At 38.9% G+C, this 21,269-nt stretch overlaps 2 protein-coding genes across 2 annotated transcripts; both read right to left on the reverse strand.

Annotated features, from left to right (window-relative positions):
- Positions 1 to 10,488: 10,488 nt before the first annotated feature.
- Positions 10,489 to 15,707, reverse strand: LOC103140940 (inward rectifier potassium channel 2-like). Its single transcript, XM_007556313.2, has 2 exons — positions 15,538 to 15,707; positions 10,489 to 14,016 (listed from the first exon to the last, which is right to left on the reverse strand). The coding sequence occupies exon 2, from the start codon at positions 13,780 to 13,782 to the stop codon at positions 12,466 to 12,468; it is 1,317 nt and encodes a 438-aa protein (XP_007556375.1). The 5' UTR covers positions 13,783 to 14,016; positions 15,538 to 15,707; the 3' UTR covers positions 10,489 to 12,465.
- A 1,064-nt stretch (positions 15,708 to 16,771) lies between these two features.
- LOC103141014 (inward rectifier potassium channel 16-like) lies at positions 16,772 to 21,023 on the reverse strand. The gene is made up of 2 exons (XM_007556416.2): positions 20,799 to 21,023; positions 16,772 to 18,375 (listed from the first exon to the last, which is right to left on the reverse strand). The coding sequence occupies exon 2, from the start codon at positions 18,347 to 18,349 to the stop codon at positions 17,210 to 17,212; it is 1,140 nt and encodes a 379-aa protein (XP_007556478.1). The 5' UTR covers positions 18,350 to 18,375; positions 20,799 to 21,023; the 3' UTR covers positions 16,772 to 17,209.
- Between the last annotated feature and the right edge of the window lie 246 nt (positions 21,024 to 21,269).

Raw genomic sequence — 21,269 nt, forward strand, 5'->3', positions numbered from 1 at the left:
TTTGCTGTTGGCCCAGGGGACCAAGAGTTTGACAGAAGTGCGAGCAAAATCTAGTATGTATGTGTACTCCACTTAAGAAATGCTTCCTCACTCTCTTGCCAGATCTCACGACCTTCTGACTTGTATCAGGCATGGAAATGCAGTTTACGCATTTTGCCCACCACCCTTAAGCCCAATAAAACGAGTAAAATTGGTGATGAGAGGGAAAATGAGGACAAAGTTTCCTGAAACTATAACCACCTGTCTTCCTATTCCTTGTCAAGAATGTATCCATCCTTTTGCCTCAGGTCCCAGACAGACAAGAGACGGAAAAACTTGCATATTTTTGTTTCCCACATGCATGACGCAGGGCTAGCCTGGGGCGAAGACTTAGCAAGGCTCCGTTTAACTGAGCAGAGTGAAATAACTCTTTATGGACAGAATATGCTGTAGCTCCAGGGTAACATGACCTTATGCAACATGCTGTACTGTGTGAGCTTCTATTGCATCATGAGTCTCGGTCTGAAAGGGACGGCATGATGAGGGATAATATGACGCGACATTAGAAAGACAAAACAGGGTGACTATCTCCAACTAGCTTCATTATGGATGAAACACTTCAAATCATTTCGCAAAATACAAGACAGGAACAAGACATTATGTCAGAAGCACCTCATAGGGTCGTTATGACAAAAAGGAATCGTTAAATTTGCTGCTCAAGTAACTTAGAAATATTTCATGCAAGTTGTTCTTCTGAACGTAGTGTCAAGCAAACCACTATTTAATAAATAAGCAGTAGATTTCAGAATAATCTACTGATTCCCCTTAGGCGGTGGGGAGTAAAGAGTATGAGAACATATGTTTTTGTGCACTTATATAATGTGTAATGTAAAAAGTCTTCCCTTCTGTTAAAAGCCCTAAGGAGTTGTCTGTGCTCCATGAATTCAAAGGTTTGGGTTACAATGCTGGCCTATAAATACATCCTTGACAAAAATGAAGGCGTTTTAGAGGAAATTGTGCAGGATGTGGAAATGATATAAAACATGTTGGTTAAGTCTATGGGACTAAAAATACGTATACTGCTCAAAAAATAAAGGGAACATTTCACTTTAATTTTGTGTGTGGCTCCAAATCCAGGCCTCCATTGGTTAATAAATTTGATTTCCATTGATGATTTTTGTGTGATTTTGTTGTCAGCACATTCAACTTTGTACAGAACAAAGTATTCAATGAGAATATTTCATTCATTCAGATCTAGGATGTGTTATTTGAGTGTTCCCTTTATTTTTTTGAGCAGTGTAGATAGACACTTTAGAATGCAAGGCAGGTTTTAGTTTTAGCTTCTCAAACTCATTGGCGGGAAGGATTAGATGTATAATTTGGCAGTGCAAGGATTAACATTTGAACCGGGTATGCTTATACACAGGATATATATAAAAAAATAAAATAAAAAAAACATGTATTGTGTTACTCACATGCACATTTAATCTTTCTACCAATATGTTTCCATGTGTTTAGAGAAGCAGTAATGGAGCATTGAACTCTATAAGGTTTTGTAAACATGTGCAGATGGTATATGATTCCACGACGCGCTGTGGACAAAGTCAAAAACGGTACAACGGGGACAATTATAAGCTTTGAATAAATAGCTTACAGTCATATAAAACCTCTGCCTTTCTACATTCCTGTGGCAGTGAGCTGTGCTGCAATGCTAACGCTAGTTTGAGCATTAACAGACACAGTAAGTGAGCATTTGGTTTCATCTCTTTTCCTTTTACCTCTGGCCTTTATAACAAAGCTACGCAATGTGAAAGAATTTATTTTGTATCAGATTTACTTATTATAAACAAGTAAGTAGATATTCAGTTAAAACTATAGAGAAATAATGCATTCAGTTTGTTTTTGTCTAGTGTCAGATCAATTTTGTGAATTTGTTCACCCAATAGATCACTTAACAAGTAATATAGTGATGTGAAATCAAGAAGGCAGAGCACTTGTTCTGTTTATATAAGTGATGATTCCTCATGAGAAATGCAGACATTTGAGCCGCCATATTCGGTATGAAGCACTAATAGAGAGCATGACTAAACAAATCCTACCTGAAGGATCACACAGCACAGCATACAAGGAGAGCCTGTGTTGTTTACTGCATGATTCGGATCATTTGCACTATTTTAAAACGCAGGGACAGCCAAAGAAGGTGAAAGTTAATATCTTCACATTCTAGAGCAGAAGTGCTGCAAGCTGATGTCGACAAGTGGAACAGCTGCAGCGAGCCTAGCTGCTGTCTACTGTTAACTCCTCTCGCCGCAGGCTGTCCACTCGCCATCCAAATCAGGCCACCGTATCACTGATTATTTATTCAGTGCAGTTCATTTCAGTTGTTCATCTAACACAGGAAATGTTTCAACCGGTTATAAAAAAAAAAAAAACAGGAAAGTTTTTCTTTTTTTTTTTCTTTTACCCTGACCTCTCAACTTCTGTGTGGCTGATTACATAAATGTGTTTCCATGTTTCAATTGATGACCTCCAGCATGACAAGCAGCTATTGATTCACCAGTTGTGATGTAGTCGCCAGCCATGCAAGTGTAAGCGTGCTCACACCACCTAAGCAACAAGAATATTCCTGAACTGCACAGGGGAATGTGCTAGAGGTTCTCAGCCTGCTGCAGCACAGGCCTACAAACATACAAACCCACACAAACAAGGATAATTGAAAAAAAAATTTTAAAAAATTGACCGTTCCCATTTAGATTATAAATTCTAATTCCATTTTTTTATTTTTTATTTTAAGATTGAGACACACATCTCACATTAGAACCAATGTCGTAAATTAAAAAGTATCCAGCTGTTGGACAGCCAGCCATGAAGAAAAGCCGGTATAACTATTTGACTCAACAAATCACTGCATTAACCAACTTTCAGCTTCGCCCATAAAAAGGACATAGTTTTAGGAAGAAGAAAAAAAAAAAAAGAGAAGACAAACATGGTGTCTGTTGAATCCAAGAGGAAAGGCACAGTGTTCAGATCCCAGCTGATCTCATGGAAACCTGGGTGTCCCCAGTGACAGTGACTGCACCAACGAGGCTTTTCTGCAAGCCTCTGCCTGTTAATCCAAAGCAACTAGGGTGTACATAAAAGGAACCAAACTGCCGAGATGCCATTTTATTTTTAAACCTCCTCCTGTCTTTTGAAAATGATGAGGTCTTGTAATCATTTATACCTCTGTCAACTTTTTATTGTAGCTACCGCAGCACCGCCCATGGATTATTGTGATAATGAGAGAACGTAAACCAAACTTGTTTACGTTCAAATTACTGATGAAATTGAAGTTTACGTTGTAAGGATATTATGCAAAAAAATAAAAAATAACAGAAAAGTAAAACGAAGACAGGCAAACATGTCTAAAATGGACTTTCAAATTTATTAAAAACAATGTTAATAAACATCTGAGGATTAAAATTCAAGATGGAGAAGCTGAAGGACTTTCCTTGCTCTCATGTGACTTACCAATAAACTCAAAGTCAGCTTGCTGGTCTTGTTGTATAGGCTTTTCCGGATACCCCAGGGTGTGATTGTGATCATGCCGAACTTCCTTGTCATTTTTCTTTTAAACTGGAATAGCAAAAATAATCGTCTCATGAATGGGATGAGGTTTTGTGCCTCAAATTGACCTGGCTCAGTGTTTGACTTTTGCCCAGATTACTTCCAAGTCTGCCAATGTTTAAATGACACGAAATAATCCGGGCTTCTGGGAAAATGACAATGTCATATGAGCTGCGTCTCCGTTTCAAAGTAATCTCTCAAGCTGGCAGGATCGTGGATCACATGCGCATTCATGGTGAGCTGCTCCACTTGAATACCGAAAGCCTTCCGAAAGCGGTTGTACCTCTTGAGTGGTTGTTGCATTACAACTACAAACGTCTATCTGTGTATTCCGTTGGAATTTGGAGTGAAGACACATCACGCAGTAGTGCATGATCGTGTCAAAGTGTGTACATGTTTTAACCTTTTTTTTTTTTTGCACAAATAAAAATATGAAAAGTGCGTTATGCGTTTGCAATCAAACCGACAAAGTCAACATTCACAGAGTACGTCTTTCCCATGCATTTGTTTTCCATCCACGTCACAGTTATATGACTTTGTGTTCTACCACCTCATATCCCAATAAATCACACCTAGGAGTAAGATAACAGAATATAAATAGTTCAAAGGCTTTTAATAGTTTTGCAAGTCATTTCACTGCAAGTCTAGAGATCTACTTTCTCTGTATGCTTGCTCCTTGTTTAATTATCTTTTATCTTTATCTTTATATGACCAGGTTGGTTTTTGCTGACCAGGTCACTTTGCGTCCTTCCAAAGTGTTGGTGACTTGCCTGGTGACAAGGCAAGTCACCAGATAAGAGTACAATTGTGACTACCCGAGCCTTCAGGTGTAACACCAAACCCTCTTCTTACTGTAAGGATGTCCTTAAGAGGCACAATGCTGTTCTCCTGTTACCCCTTTACTCCTTACAAAGATTGAAAACATGCCCTATTTTCAACGCTCCACTGGAGCAGAAACGGCTTCCATTACACAAACGGTTCCTAAATATTGTGCCCATAAGAAAGTAAAACCCCTCTGGTTCTTATTTTATTCCTTTTCCAATTTGGAAACATACTTTTGTTGCAAATGTCCAATTCCCCATTTTGCAGATATATGTAATAACTGTTTTTAATATGTTTTTTTTTTTTTTTTTTTTTTTTTCCGGCTGTGACTGAATGATTATGACCCAATAATACCCTAATGGACAAAATAACAGTATAAGGGAAATCTTTTCCTTATTTGTTTTATTTATTTATTTTTTCCCAGCTAAATTTCTAATCATAAGTCACATGTTAAAGCTTCTGTGGCTTTGTTGTTCCCTTATGGCAGACCTGCTTAAAACAAGACATGCTTAAACCAAGCATAAGCCACCTCTGTAATCTCAGGACAAGCGGGACAGGGGGAGAAAATTGTGTTGTGACGCGAAGAATAATCTCCTTGTGGGGAGAAATTATTCTGAGCAGAATAAAGACTAATAGAGACTCTTTTTTTTCTCATTAGAAATAATAATAATAATAATAATAACAATAATAATAATAATAATAATAATAATAATAATAATAATAATTACATTACTAAAGTTAGAACATAGAATTTGATGTACGTTTTAATAAATTAGACCAGTGGAGTGAAACTCCTTCTTTCGCCTTCCCATGAGGTTTGACCCTTTGCGGGAGGATGTGATATTTACTTGATGTCAATTAACACAGACCAGTCCTGTTCCTGTCTGGTCTCTGAAGAGTCTCAACATCAGTGTCCCACATCTGCGTGGCAGGAGGGCCATCCGGATGTAAATAGTCACTTGTGCGCTTTGAAGCCCGGCAGATAATCTCACCTGGAAAAGAAAGAAGATGATATCAACCATCTGCTTCGTCTAGAGGGGATTTGGTAGACTCACTGTGGCGGAGCAGAATGATTAGGCCTTTCTGGTGTCCCATTCCACGGGGGTGCCTGGCTCAATGTCACTGCTGATTGGATCCTTTAATCTTGTTCTGATTGAATTAAAGCTAAAGTAAGGAGGGAATGATTGCATTCACTTTGCCCCATGCCCTGCTTCTGTCCACCGTTGCATGCGTGTGCATATGTATTGAATTGCTTGTTTCCGAGGGTTAGCAGTCACTGTACGATCATCTTTGGCACAGTTCCTACCTGACATTTCACTGACCTTTATTTTGATGCGAGTAAGGTTCGCTGAAATGAAAGTGATTAGTATCGTCTTGTAACAATATGTAAACTGCGAATACTCACAAGAAATTATAGTCTGCTACAGGTGTGAGTAAACAAATAATTTCAACCAACAGCAGGTCACTCACAGTTAGTTCAGGGGTCAAAATCTCTCATATTTCATTACAGTTTCTGACCCAAACATGCATCATAACCATAACTGATAGAGAATGTTTAGTAGAACTTTTTGTGATGTTTTATTGCCACAAATCATCAAAGATACACAAAATAAAGCATACAAAATCCATCTGCTTAGTTATAAAGGGAAGTTTTGAGTCTTAAATTCATCTGAAGGTGTGCTTTAATGGTTGTAATTTAAAGATATTTTTGTTTAATTCATTTATGTGGACACCCAACCTCATCTGGTGGAATAAGAATGAGTTAAATCTTCAACAAAGACAACAAAATAGAAAAATACGTATCTAAAATAATCTTGCACAGGGATAAGAAATCCAGAAATAATTAAGAATTACATCAGAAATTATTGTGGAGCAGAGGTTTATCATAAAAGCTATGCATTTTTCAATTGAGTGTTTCCTATTAAAGCTCTTGTTGCTGATTGCTTCTGTGTGGTTACAGTAACCATGGCTATGGGCCCTTTTCGGCTCTGGAAACCACTTTGCCCTGAGGGTGCTGGAGAGCGGCGTGTTCAGTGGAAACTTGTGCCCAATCCATACGCAAAACATGAGCTCCATTCACAAATACAGATTTGCTGCATCCAATTTGAGGCTTGTCTCGTGGAGGAGATGCACGGTGAGTTAGAAAAACAGACCGAACCCCTTAAAAGCTGGAAGTCTGTTGGTGGAAAAGTGAACGAATGTGCGTTCAGTGTGAATAAAATCTAAGGGTGGTGATTGTCAGCTTTCTGATTCAGGGGACACAGCTTGGTATGCCGCGTGACATCAGCACACATAAATACAGTGAGCACTGTCTGGCATTGCAGCAGCTGTTGCAAAGTGTTTCAACATAGTAGCTGGCTGGATTTTGGTAACCTTTATCACTGAAGGTCTGGACCGAGTTCAGAGGTATCCATCGCTCCTGAGCTGTCTTCCTGGGTGATGCTCAAGCATCCTGTGTTCTATAAATTCTCAATTTTGTATTTGTTGTACAGTGCAAAGACTAGATATGTTGTTTGACTCAGTGCTAACACAATGACAGAGACCTGACACAGATGCATCCAGACCATCCTAACCCTTTCACCTCACCAAGTATAATTACTTATATCTGCTCTGAGGGTGAACCTTTGTGGATGCAGGCTGCACAACATTGGTGCCTTTGAAAGCTCTTCCTAATCTATTGTGGCTAATTTGCAGATAGGCGACAAAGGATGGCACCACACAAAGATAAGTTCTGTCAGTGCAAGGAGGTCAAGGCTCTACAGTGATCACCAAGTAGTCTAGGTATCACTTCCTGGCTCTGGCTGTGTTTGTCCATATGCGAGGAGCCGGAGCCAAAAGCATAAAGGTCAGCGGCATGAATAGACGTGCAGTTACTAGCATAGAAATAGCAGTGTGATTACGGGTTTGTAAGTGTACTATGCCCGAATGACAATGTGTGCAAACAGTCTCGGGTTAATGGAGATGTATTTGTATGTAAAAGAGAAAGCAAACTGTGAACCGTAAAGTAAATCAATACACTAACAGCAAGCAAACACATAGGGCTGCGAGTCAGCTGATACGATGAGGGCCGTTTGTGACGCTGCCGCTGCGGCACCTCACACACACATACACACACACATGCACGCGTGCACGCACACACGGAGCAAATAAATACGCATATTGTCTTTCAGCAGGACAGCCGAATGGAAAAACTCTGATTCTCGTCCAACATATTGTACCTGTTGGACTTTTCTCCATCTCCCGCCGAGGGTCATGAGACACCCAGCTGTCAGTAACGTGGCTAAAAAAGAGTGGCAGCTGGTGCGCTTGTGAACGCACAAGGTTATCGTGATTTGAATTTTTAATCTAATAAAAATAACATCGTGGGAGGGGTGTGGGGGTTCTCTGTCAACAGCAAGGAAACCCCTCCGCACATCCGTCAACAAAATATCCCCACTTATGATTCAGCCATTTGCTCTTGAGGGAAAATGTTTGCCAGCAGTTTGAGACTGTTTTAAAGGTGTGCGTGGATGTGTGCTTGACCTAAATCATAGGGATATTTGAAGACATCCCAGGCTACAAATCAAGCGGCTCTATCCACAAGGCTCCAGTTGTGGTTTGAAGTACACCAGGATGTAAGATAGCAAGAAACTCAGAATTCGGCCTGCATTTGATTCATTTGTGGGGCGATAATAAACTTATTTGCTAAGTATCACCAAAGAACTTATGCAATAGTCATGTCATCGTGATAATTTTCTGTGCCAAGAAGAAAGCAACTGTTGAAAAGAAATCTATGTAAAGTGGATATGCTTCTTAAAACTCATACTATATTTTATTCAGTGTACCGAAGTGCACCCATGCATGCACACAGAGGACATGCAAACTCCATGCAGAAAGACCCCAGTGGGGATATTTGAATCTGTATGACCTTTCTTGCTGCAAGGCAACAGTAATACCCACTACAGCCATTCAAATGTTGATTCCAATCATACCGTAGTTGTAGGATCTCAAAATCTTTCTCACCAAGTGCCTGCTGGAGAACAGAGCTAAACATATTAAAAAACATTGCAATAAAACTGCATCCTGACAATTCATGGGCCTGCTGGTCACCTGAACAAGATGAGACAAATCTCTGTATGCCATTATTTCACAGCTTTACATTTTCCTTTTGCCCTCACAGTAACACAAAAACAGATTATTTTTAATCAGTCTATGAAAATGTGAAGGACAGCACTCACGTCAACGATGCTGTGTGGTCATCTCACCAGTTCATTGAAGAGCCTTAATTCTGGCACACAGAGAGCAGCTATTTATAGGGTGACAAGCTGCAGATGCTCTGCATGTGGGGCTGGGATAACAATTGTGATATATCTTTTTTACATATCTAGAGCAGAAATGCTTCCTCCTGTGAAATAAATATGCCAACAATTTTAACACTCTTTAAAATTATGAGCATAAAACAATTTCTGAGTGACACTCATTGAGACAAACCAGTGCTCTGTCTGCTGTAACAGGCAGGGGCAGAAAGTGTACACTTCCACAGGTTATAATTTATATCCTACAAGTCTACGCTGTGGCCGGTAATACAAAGTGTGACTTTTTTTTCTTCTTCTTTTTCATCATTCATTTGAACATTCAGTTATGCCGCGTGTCACTTTTCAGAGCCTGCGACTTGTTCGTGTTTATGTTTGCCTCATTAATCTGAAGGTCAAGCGGATCAGTCTGTAGTTAATGAGCCAGTTCAGGGGAAGACGTCATCAGCCTCATCGACATGAGCTCGCCGGCCAACACATGGCAGTCGATTCTTTCAGAGCTCCCCGAACAGACTGGCAAGCCGCAGCGCCATTTGTTTAAATTCTATACCTTAAATTTCAAGGAGATATTGCTTAAAACAAAAAACAAAACAAAAAAAGAACTTCTGGAAAAAAAGTTTTACATTAATGCCTTAATTGTCAGAAAATTAAGAACTATACAACTTTTTTTTTTTTAAATATTTTTCTTTTCTGTATGTTTTCCTTTCCCATCTAAGCCTAAAAAGTCTCAAATGGGGGAAAGAAAAAAAACAGGAAACTCCTGCTTTTTTTTAATTTTTTTTTTTTAAAAAAAACCAAACTCCTGGTTTCTGGCGTTTTCATTGGCTAATGTGGAAAAAACCCACAGGCGTCGAGCACTTCCTGTGTAGAAACAAATCCAATAGGCATGCTGCCTCACTGCGGATGAGTCTGATCAATCAGTTGCTGCATTATTGTGTCCGTCTGTGAAGGCAGAGTGCAGCACTGAATGGAAAGTGAGTAAATTCTCAGACAGTTGTGTCATTTTTCAAACACGGCTTCGGCTCTAACTCAACCATATTGACCGAATGCATGGATTAACACATTTTTATGCGTAGTAATGCTTATTTAGGAGAGCTGGAGGTTGACTGTGTCTCCCCACCGGAACGTTGGCTTGTTATGCAACATGATCCTCTTCTAGTGTAGACACGTCACTATCTAAAATCTATAATTTCTGGTAACCTCTGGAAATATTTGAAATTTGGTACCAAATAAATTAGGTTGAATTTCAACAACTGACCCTACAAACCTTTCTTCAGGACACTTGCAGAATAAATAGATTTTCCACAGTTTAATGCAAGAGGCTAAGATGAGTGAATGAGGAGAGTTTTTTTTTCCATTGCTGTCACTGAAAATGACTTCCAGTAGAGTAAGCTGATGTAGCACAGCAGGCTTTCGCAGAACCGGACCGAGTCAGTTTTGCTGAGTTATAGAAAATGATGGTTTTGAGCTCTAAAGGAGAGAGTGGAATTTGGACCACAGCACCACATTCGAAAAACAGCCGTCCCTTACGCAGCCACCGGCGTCGACATTTTCAGTCAAAGAGAGAGAAAAAAAAATAAAAAAAAATCTGGAAAACAAAACAGAAAACCTGGAGAAACATCAAAGCTTCACGCACAGTACCACCATTCAGCCAAGTTTTATTAATGCATCAACGTCATAATGAATTTGTTTTAGTGTTTTATTGAAAAAAACAAGGACATAAATAGTTTTATCTGCATTATCACTATACAGTGCAATATAATTTACAATAGATTGTTTTTTTATTTAAAAAAAAAAAGCTGTACAGTCTGGGTTCTGCAGGAAAGTGGGAAGACAGTAGAAAAATAAAAACCTAAAACAGAAACACTACAGTGTTCTGGCATCCACAAGGTTAATTCTTACAATGACGACTAAAACTAAACCTTCTGTAAGACTAAAATGAGTATATTTGATCCCTGCAGGATGTTCTTTTTTTTTCTTCTTTTTTTTTAAAATCGTGACTGCAATATCAGTTAACATTGATGACCATCGTTAACCACCCAAAGCAAGCATCTTTTCAGCCATGACCTCACCAGGACTGAGATGACTTACACTGCATTGCAAAAGCATTGATACCGCTTAAACGTTTCCACATTTTGTCAGCTTGAAACCACAGAATTGAGTGTGTTTCATCTGGACGTTATATTGCAAACCAACACAAAGACGTTCATAACTGTGAAATAGGAGGAAATCAGCTTTCACAGCTCAAATGAGTACCTGCAGCTCTTTTTGGTGGGTTTGGTGAGTCGTTCATATAAGCGACAGATGTGGATGAAGGTGCTGTAGGCAGACAACACTAAAATGTAGCTTTTCGGCTACATTTTTGTCTTTTGAATCAAGGCATAGTCATCTGCTAAAACAAAAGTTTCATTTTAATTCACGTTTATCCACCATTTGCGTTGGTCTTTAAATTACAAGTCTGGTTAATACTTTGAATTTTGGGACAAAACAGTAACAGGACAAAATATGAAAAAGGTATTCATAAGGTATGAATACATTTGGAAAGCAGTGTAACTAGAATCTATCTGGATTCTGCATATCTCACGTCAAAAATGATGTACATATAGAGTAAACTGCGGTAATAATCTGTTCGACCAATCTTTCATCAATCAACCATTGCTAGTTGAGGAAAGACATTAGGTTTTATATTTAACGTATAGCGTATACGTACATACCTAACTTTGAGTAGTAAAGCCATTTCTGCTTTTCTTTGGAGGAAGAAGTTTCTGTTGCGGAAAAAAGAAGTGCATTGAAGCTTTAGAGAACACACTCCACATAATCATGCTTGTCTACAGCTAGATAAAACACTAATGTGCAATCTGCAATCTGAAAACAATAACACTAATACAGTTTGGCTCTGAGATTTCTGTCTATACAATATGTAACTTAGCAGCACTTAGCTTTAACATTCATCGTCTTGGCTCGTGATCGGGCCTCATGCCTCTTCCTGACACCTGCCAGTATTGCACATTAAAACACAAAAACCTGCAAGAAGTGGCAGTAATCTGCAACGGAAAAAAAAAAATCACATCTTCATGTGTCTGTGCTCTGTGTGATCTAATGCAGTGTGTGCTCAATCAGAGTGAAACCAGCTGAGTTCCTGTAGACCAGAACTGTTGTTAAGGCACACGTTGCAAAAGATTCTCCACATGGACAAGATGATAGGTTGAGGAGAGTAGTGTACTCAGAATTTGTGCAAATCATACTTTTTTTTTCTTCTATTTGACCATTAAACCAGCACATTTAAGAAAACGGAAAGTTTTTTGCTAAGAGACCAGCTCATTAACAATCATAGACCCATTTTTTGTGTTGGTAATTTTAACCGTTAAAACAAGTTTGAGTACTATTTTCAAAACTTTTATTTTAATCCTGTGTGACACATAGAAAACAACAAAAAAATATATATTAAGTTCAGGATGTTTCTTTGCACATGTGCAAACAAGGAATATGTAATTAAACAAATGGAAAATAGCTTTTTAATATTCTAATTTATATCCTGTTAAGAGAACATACTGCACTGTGTGTGTGAGATACATGTAACCCATTTTATAACACAATCCATGCAAACAGTGTCTCCATAAATTATATAAGAAGTTTATATTTGGTTTTAAGTGCACACTCTGCTTCTGCACAGAGATTTTTAAACCCTGGTTGCAAACAAACTGCCATGCAATTATTAAAAACACCAACCAGGATAAATTTAAAGCCCATTTAAAATGCCTTGCAGTTATATCTCTGATTCTGCTGTGAAAGGTCTTGCTTCTAAAGGCAAAGAGTCCAGGTTGCATTCCGAGCTTGAAACCAAATCTGTGCTTGTATCCTCAAGACCACTAACCTCAGTGTCCCTCATCAACCTGCTGTTGTCCTCCTCAAACTCCTCCTCCATCTCAACTTTCTCCAGAGCCACTTCGTTCTCGTAGCAAAACGAGTTCCTCAGGCTGGAAGAATTCGATTTCTTCTCAGCCAGCTCCCTAGCACTGCAGGTGGGAGTGCTGGGCACCTCGTAGGTGTTGTCAAATCTTGAGTAGTCTACTTTGTAGTAGTTCTTTTCTTCAAAGAGCACCGGCTCAAAGCGGTGGCCCCAGAGGATCTCGCTGGCCACGTAGGAGCTCCGACACTGAGTTGTCATGGCAGTGGCCTCCACCATACCCTCGAGAATCACAACAATCTCAAACTCGGAGGTCTCCAGCTCCTGCTTGTTCATCTCGTAGAATGGGCTGTCCTCGTCGATCTCGTGCACGATGGTGATCGGAGATACAAGGAAGATTCTGTCGATCCCGCTGTCAAAGCCGACGTCAATGTCTACCTGATCCAGAGGAATGAACTCTCCCTCCACTGTGGTGCGGGACTTCAGGAGCTGCGCCCTGACGTGAGCCTCTACCAAGTGACTCTTCCTCAGGTTTCCGACCCTCCACATCAGGCATAGCTTACCGTCCCTCATTGCTACCGCAGCGTAGTGGCTGAACACAAGAGTCTCATTCCTCTTCTTGGGCTTTGCCATCTTGGCCATGACGGCGCCAATGATAAAAGCATCAATAATGCAGCCCACAATGCTTTGAAACACCACCATGAAAACAGCAATGGGACATTCCTCCGTCACGTAGCGGTAACCGTAGCCAATTGTGGTTTGGGTCTCGACTGAAAACAAAAAGGCAGCAGTGAAGCTGTCCACATTGGAAACACATAATTGAGTCTCGCTCTCCAAGTCCCCATAAACCAGTGCCACAACCCAGAAGACAAGTCCAAAAAACAGCCATGACAAGAGGAAAGACAGACAGAATATGATAAACATCCAGCGCCAGCGGATGTCCACGCAGGTGGTGAAGATATCTGCCAGGTAGCGCTGGCCTTTTTCGCTCATATTGATAAACTGCACATTGCAGTGGCCATCCTTGCTTACAAAGCGGCTCTGACGCTGCTGCTCCATGTGTCCTTTGTTTACGTTGCCATTCCCGTAGCCATTTGGAACGGCGATGGATGCTAACTTCATGCCATCTTCCTCTGAGGACACGATGCTGTAACGGTGGCTACGCAGGCTCCCCATCACTTCCAAATGTGGGGGCTGGGCCGGTTCTGCTTTGGAAAACAGTCTCAGTTTTTGGTAGAAGCGTTGGAGAAACAGTTTTGAGTTCTCTGGGGGTCAATCTATGGCAGGAAATGTGGCCAACAGGACTTGGGCCTGTGGAAAGGATGTTCCTCTCTGGCAGTGCTGTGCACCGTCGGTGAGGGTAGTTCAGTCCTCTCTGACACTTGCTTTGAGTCTCATCAGTGACAGGGGCTATGACATATGAAGACAAAAACAAAATCATATTATAACCTGCTGTCTGAATACTGGATTGCATGCTTTAAGTTAACAGTATTGCTACAGCAGACGCAAAGAAGTTAAAAAGTATAAACGATGCACGTGGACTTAAATTTATCCTTATCGTGCAGCTTTTTGCAAAAATGTTGGTTCAGTGTACTTAAATGCTATAAAGAAGTTACAGATTATACGCTGCCATGTATACCACAGTGAAATTAAATGCTAAAATATCAATTTTATTGTATTAGCTATTTTAATTGCACTTTTTAAAAAAAGCACTATTGCTTAACCAGTAACCTTGCACTTTGTGAAACAGAACACCAAGGACAGAAAAAAACAGAAAAGGTATTGACACAGTGGATGAGAGACCCATTAAAATACAACACCACAGGCTACAAATTGCAATGAACATGCAACCTGCTCTGCTAGTTCCAAAGCTAGTCCAGCTCCACTTTTTTTTACTTTTGGCCGTTTATTTGCTGTTTTTTTTTACTCAAAATTAGGCAGATGCAGGTCTCTCTCTCTTTTCTTTTTTTTTTTTTTTTGCTTTCAATGTTCTGTGCATACATTACAAAGTATCAGTTTTCCTACTACCAGCATATATTGTTCTCAGTTAATGGCTTCACGTCAGGATTGACTGGAAATACGTGGAAATATAGGACTTAGTTGTTGTTGTTTTTTTTTTGTTGTTGTTGTTGTTGTTGTTGTTGTTGTTTTTTTAACCCAGCTATGTTTCCTATAAACATTAAATGAAAATAAAACTCAGAAGCCATTATTGTGTCAACCTACATACAGTAACAAGTTGATATGGGAATGCACACCATATTCTACAAATGTTTACAAGCATAACATTTCCGGTTTATCTTTGCGAAAAACACATCTCTGACTTTAAAGGCTTAGTCCCCTCAGTCACCAGCTCTTTGCCAGAAGAACTGTTTGCTTCTTGCCCGCTCTACATCATGTCACTTAATGCTGTCATTTGTTACATGGTGACAAATGAAGACCCGCGGAGTCATCACAGTCTGTGATTGTTTGTTTTGCATTTGCTATCGGATGGAGCTAACTACCGAGGCAGATGGAAAGTGGTTACATAAAAGCTGCTCTGTTTTGTTTCGTAGATCAATAACTATGTCAATTATTTAACTAAAGATATCGTTAAATTAAAGATTTTCAGCTGTTTTTTTTCCCTAGGTGAAATGATACAATTTCCGATTTAAAAAAATATATATGACATTATTGTTTCAAATTTTGCCATTTTTAATAACCATGGTCATAAAAGTAAACCAATTTCAAGAGATTTCACAGTGCACTCAGCCCATTAATCTTTGAAAAGTACAGAAATAAATTATTTTCACAATAATAAAATTATGTATGTTTACAGTCATTGCTGTCATTCAAACGGAACTTTTCTATTGGTGAAATAAGTCACCAAATCTCTTTAATATGTGCAATTAATAAATGAAATAGAATATTTCCAAAATCAGACATATCACCTACCTGTTGGATCTTGGAGCGCAAACTGGTTCTTCTCTCGCTGTTATAACGCCGAGCTGCGACAGATTTGCTCTCCTCCGCCTTCTTAATATTTTGTCCGGTTTGTTATCGTCTCCTGGTTTCCCGTGAGCAGCTTTGAACCCAGCCATAACCCTCTCCAGCGACACTAAAGCAGATAGTTGAGGTTCCGAAGACAAGACTTTGTAAAACACGTGTCTCCAAAAAAACCCGCCCCCTGAGCAGAAACAGCCAATGGGAAGCAAGAGCGCCTTTTCCAGGGGGTAACAGTTTCATTTAGTTTTGTTTGATATTTATGGGAAAGTGGTTTATTCAAATATCCTCCTGACTACCAGTAGTTCATTTTTGTCCTCTGTAGAGGACATTTCTAAACTTGAATATCTCCCACCCCCTGCATTCTACTGAATTAATTCCTTTTGGTATCTGGAGAGGACATTTAGGGCCTTTCAATGATACCACTTATGAAGGGGTGGGACTTTTGTTTGTATCTTTTTCTAATACATAAAAATTGCGTTCATCAGTAATAACACATTTTGTGGGACGAGACAAAGTAAGTGCATAAAACCTTTTATTACCTTACAAAGAATGTGGGATTTAAAAAAAATGGTGATCGGACAATTTTTTTTTTCCTGGTAGTCAGGAGGATATACCAAGAAAAAAGTTTTAAATCGGTGTTTTACATCTGTCCTCTAAAACACACCAACATAAACAGAGTGAAAAAATAGTAATTTACTAGCCAAAGTCATCATATACAATACATGAACACACGGAGGCGCTGTTCAGCCGTAAAACAAAGTTGCTCTGTCAAGTGCCCAATAAAGAGCCGCCTGTCAGCAATTTACCCTGAATGGGAGGGCAGACAAATAAGAAATCTAATACGAATACACATGAAAACTGAGCCTTTGTGCTCTTATTTTCATCATTACATGGTCCCTGGGCAAGAGCAGGTTTCATATGTATATAAAGATTTACATAATTATTTTTTATTTCATTCTTATTAATATTATTAAAAATTTTGGATTTATTTATGTTTGTTGGTTAGGGGTATTTAACTGCATTAAATACACCACATAGTTAACTACTATATCCTAAAATAAGAATATGTTATAATACAGTGTAATTTTGTTGTGTCAAAAATGTTTATTTTATTTTTATTGATTGATTTTTCTAATGAAATCATAGAAACAAATTCACTGGAAATGTATGTCACAATATTTACACTCACTAATATCTTATGACCCTATTTATTTCAGTGTTTCTTTGAAGTTTAAAAAAACGATTACAGTGGAATGGTTTATATCTGAACATATGCATGTGACAGAAGTCACTGTAAATTATGACAGAATAAAATTATATATTTTTACTTCCCCACTCACAATGGGACAATTCTATTTCTGCTTTCTTGGGACTTTCACATAGAAAGCATAATTATTTTATGTTGTGTAATGTAAAGAAATGCAATTTTAAGTGACAAATAGAAGCTTTATTAAATTTCCATTTGTTAGCTAAACACACAACTTACTGCCTACAAAGCATAAACCAATATATTATAAGCTTTCGACGTAAATGTATATACAAAGACATTCAAATGGTTTCACATTTCATATTTAGTACCCAACAGTAAAATAGTTCATCATTTGTATATGCACTTGTTTGATTACAAAGATGTTTGCACCACTACCTCCTCTGGGCTGTTAGTGATGGCCCAGTAGATGCGGCCGTTCCCTGTGGCTGATGGTAAGAGTGAATTGCGCTCATTAGGGTGTCCACTCCCTCTTTCATAAGCCTCTGCACAGACCATGGGGACTGGCACCCAGGTGGTTTCATTGAACAAAGCATAGTCCACGTGGTAGTGTTTCTTCCCCACTTTCAGTATATCGTGGAAACGCTGACCCCAGCAGATGTCTGCAGGAGTGTAGGACGTGCGTGTCTGATGGAGCATCCCTGTGGAGTCCGCGGTGTAGGTGAAGGAGACTAGCAGCTCAAATTTCTTCCTCTTCAAGTCATCTGGACCTATTCTGTAAAGGGGACTTCCTGGTTTTAGTTTGTGAACAATTGTTGTGGGGGTGACGAGAACAACATGTGGGTTCTCGAGGTCTAAATCCTGGTACAGCATCACAACAGAACCTCGCTTCTTCACATGCCGGACAAGATGGGCCTTGACGACTCCCTCCAGGATGTGGTTACCCCTGAAGTCTCCGAGACGCCATGACAGACACAGCACCCTATTCCGCAGGTTGACCACTGCGGAGCTGCTGAAACGCACCGCCTGAGACCTCCTTCGGGCAGATGCCATTTTAGCCACGATGATGCCGATGATAATGGTGTCCAAAAGGCAGCTAAACAGATTATGGACGGTGACCACAATAATAGCCCCAATGCAATTCTCAGTCATTCCCCGGTTGCCATAACCAATAGTTGCCTGGGTCTCCATTGAGAACAGGAATGCTCCAGTAAAGCCGCGCACGTTTTCCACGCAAGGATCGTTATCTGAACTCTCAGTGTCGCCATGTATGTGGGCAATGAGCCAATAGCAGAGACCGAAGAAGATCCAGGAGAGAATATAAGAAAGGGTAAAGAGAAGGAACATCATCCTCCAGCGAATCTCTATGAGGGTGGTGAAGATGTCCAGTATATATGGGCTCCAGTCTCCAGGCGGCTTCTGGAATGCCACCAGGAACCGGCCATCTTTCTGCATGTAGCGGAGCCGCCTTCTTTCCTTTTCATTTTTCTTGCTCAGCGTATGAACTGAGGTGTGATTGGTGTCAATGATATTCTCTTCGCTTTCAGTGCTCATGTTGGTAGCGAGTGCCTTTCAGTCTCCTATGGAAATAAAAAGATGAGATGGAAATAAAGGTTGGGGTTGTATTATTTTAGATTGTGGCGTTATTACAACGTCCTCATATAATTTCCCTCTGTAAAGCATGGCTGTTTTTTCTACTATTATTTGTATAATCAAAGAGAATGTTATAAAACTTTGTTTTAAAACATCCTACACTATAAAAAGTTTTGCTTCATTTGCAGTTTTACATAAAATATGTCGTTATACACTCGTCTTCTACTACTACATTAGAGCCACAGGCTGTTATCTTTATGCCCTTTAAACTTAACAGATCAAAGATAACTTTATGCTGCAATATCCAGAGGTGTTTTATGGGTAGTTTTTCCATGTCAGTCATTAGCTTCTTCTCTTTGTTTTGTCCTCGATAAGATATCGGAAAATTTCCTTTCCTTTTCACTGCGTTCCACATAGAAGCATGTTTTACTCCTTAACCTTTCCTTTAACAGTTTCAGATTGTGGATTTCTGTGATGGCACTTGAATGCACCTTGATGACGAAAACAAATTATTAAGCACACTAGAACACACTTTAGTGATCATTGTCAAGTGTGAACACTTCTAAAAGTGGTGAAACAACACAGTGCTAAAGACAGAAACAGCAATCCTAAATGATATGTAATTTAGGATTGCTATTTCTGTCTTTGTCTGTCTCTGTCTTTGTCTTGGGTAAATCTACCCAATCCCTGGCCCAACAGAAGTGTGCAAAATGTAGACTTCCGGTAAATTTCTGACCCAACTCATGAGTTATGAATTTTGACCCAATATTTGGTCAAACTAACCCAACATATGACCCAACAGCTTCAACCCAGAAATTGGGTTATGAAAATAACCCAGCATTTTTTACTGTGTAATGACAGCTGTCAAGCATGTCACTGTCATGCTTAGGTTTAGTAATTTAGGTTTTCGGGCATCTTGCAAACATTGAGTTGGCTCTAAACTAATCTGTACATCAAAGCTTTTAATAGTCAGACTAAATCTGCTAAAAAGCTTAACTTGGACAAAAAGGCCTACAAACAGTTTTGAACTTAAAAGCCCCCTCATTTGTAATCTGTGGACCTTACCTCTTTTATATTTTATTTCAGTCTGCAGTCTTCCAAATGTAACCAGAAGCAAACAAGGGGGACATTTCCTTAAAAGTGTAAGAAAAAGCTCAAAGAAAGTATTTATTTATTTATTTAGCTTATTTTTAGTACAGGCTTAGGCAATTACATGGAATTGACCTCAGTTTGGTATACTTATTAATCGGTTTGTGTTCCTGTAAAGGTAAATTATTGACCAGTCATCACTTCTAATAGCTTTCACCTCCAAATGTTACCTGAAATGTCCCCCTTTTGCAGAAACACACAGAACAAAAGCCGGCACATTTCTATCATTTTATTTTATTGACAGCTCACTGATAACATGTCCGCTATCTGGTTTATCTCAAAGCTTCTCACTGATGAAAAATAAAGAATGTTTTTCCTGTCAGTCAACCTGAGATTTTATTGCCTTGCTCAGTCTGATGACATGTGGCTAATGTTTATCGCAGTTTATGATGACTGTTCTATCATACATTCTATTTTAACACTTCATACGGTTTAATTGTCCCACCAAAGGAATAAGGATTGCAGATTTTGTTGATTATATTGTGCACAGTAGTGCTATGTGTTGTAAAAACAGTGTTCTTGTTAGTCAAACATTATCATAAGCCAAAAAAGGCTGCCTACTGTTGGTGAGTAGCCAAAGTATGTACTTAAGGTTAAAACAAAAAACAAAACAAAAAAAAACATAAAAACATAAGAATGTCTATGAAACATATCGAAATTCCTGCTGCAAAACTGTTGAAATATTAAACCAAGCATAAAAATCCAGCAAAGTTTATATCAAATTTTCATTTGATCAATTAGAAATATTGTAAAATATCATAAAATACACAGTCAATAGATTTTCTCTTCATTAGAGTGGGTAAAGACATTCAGGTCAAAAAAAAAAAAAAAAAACAAGGACATATTGACCATGGAGGAATTAAATCTTCTGAGTTTCTGCTTAATCTTGTGATTATTTTCAAGTACAGATTTAATTTGTGTTATTTGACACTTATTGTGTATTGTCTGAGTTACCATTTTTGGCAGGGGTTGAGAGTAAGATCACAACACCAAGTGACACTGAAACACACTAAGCTTAGGTTTTAATCATGACCCCACAAAAAAAAACACTATTATTCTAAATAATGCATTTAATATACCCAAAACATCATTTCATTAATGACTTCAATTCTGTTTTCTGCTTTAAACACTAAAACATATCTAACCAAAGCTGGATAATACATATTTGTTATAATTGTTGACTTAAAACGCATTTATGTAGTTATTTTTCAATAAATCGGTCTGACCAGACAAATAAGAAAGACTTGAATAATCAACCTACCTGCCTTGTAGAAATCAGACTGGCTCTGGTGTCACGAAGGCCATAAGCTCCTCTGAGCATTAAAGAATGTGTGCTTCATGCGGACATAACCTTCAAATGGTAGAAAAGCTTGACTGACTTGGTCCTGAGGCAAAGTCCCATTTTGTTATTCTGATATTACTGCAATCATTTCCGCCTCAAAGCTCATTGGACACTCTGAGGATTTATGACCTATGGAATATTTTAGAGGTTCCTCAAGATTAAAAAAAAAAAAAAGTCCTTGTCCCCACATGGTAAAGAAGGACTACTTTTTTACAATCTGTCTAGTTTTTCAAAAGACAACAAAAACAAGCAATTGCATTGATATTTTCAGCATGATATTTAAGCTATTTCCTTAAAACTTCCACAATTCATTACTCAGGAGGTTAATCTTTCTTCAGTCTGGTAGAAATTCCTTCATGGGAACAAGGATTTTCTTTGTCCCAATGGTGT

This window comes from Poecilia formosa, unplaced genomic scaffold (genome assembly GCF_000485575.1).
Source record: "Poecilia formosa unplaced genomic scaffold, Poecilia_formosa-5.1.2 Scaffold78, whole genome shotgun sequence".
Taxonomy (NCBI): Eukaryota; Metazoa; Chordata; class Actinopteri; order Cyprinodontiformes; family Poeciliidae; genus Poecilia; species Poecilia formosa.

Bases quoted from the DNA above. Each gene is read 5' to 3' on its own strand.
- LOC103140940 (XM_007556313.2), bottom strand. From the start codon at position 13,782: ATGGGGAGCCTGCGTAGCCACCGTTACAGCATCGTGTCCTCAGAGGAA.
- LOC103141014 (XM_007556416.2), bottom strand. From the start codon at position 18,349: ATGAGCACTGAAAGCGAAGAGAATATCATTGACACCAATCACACCTCA.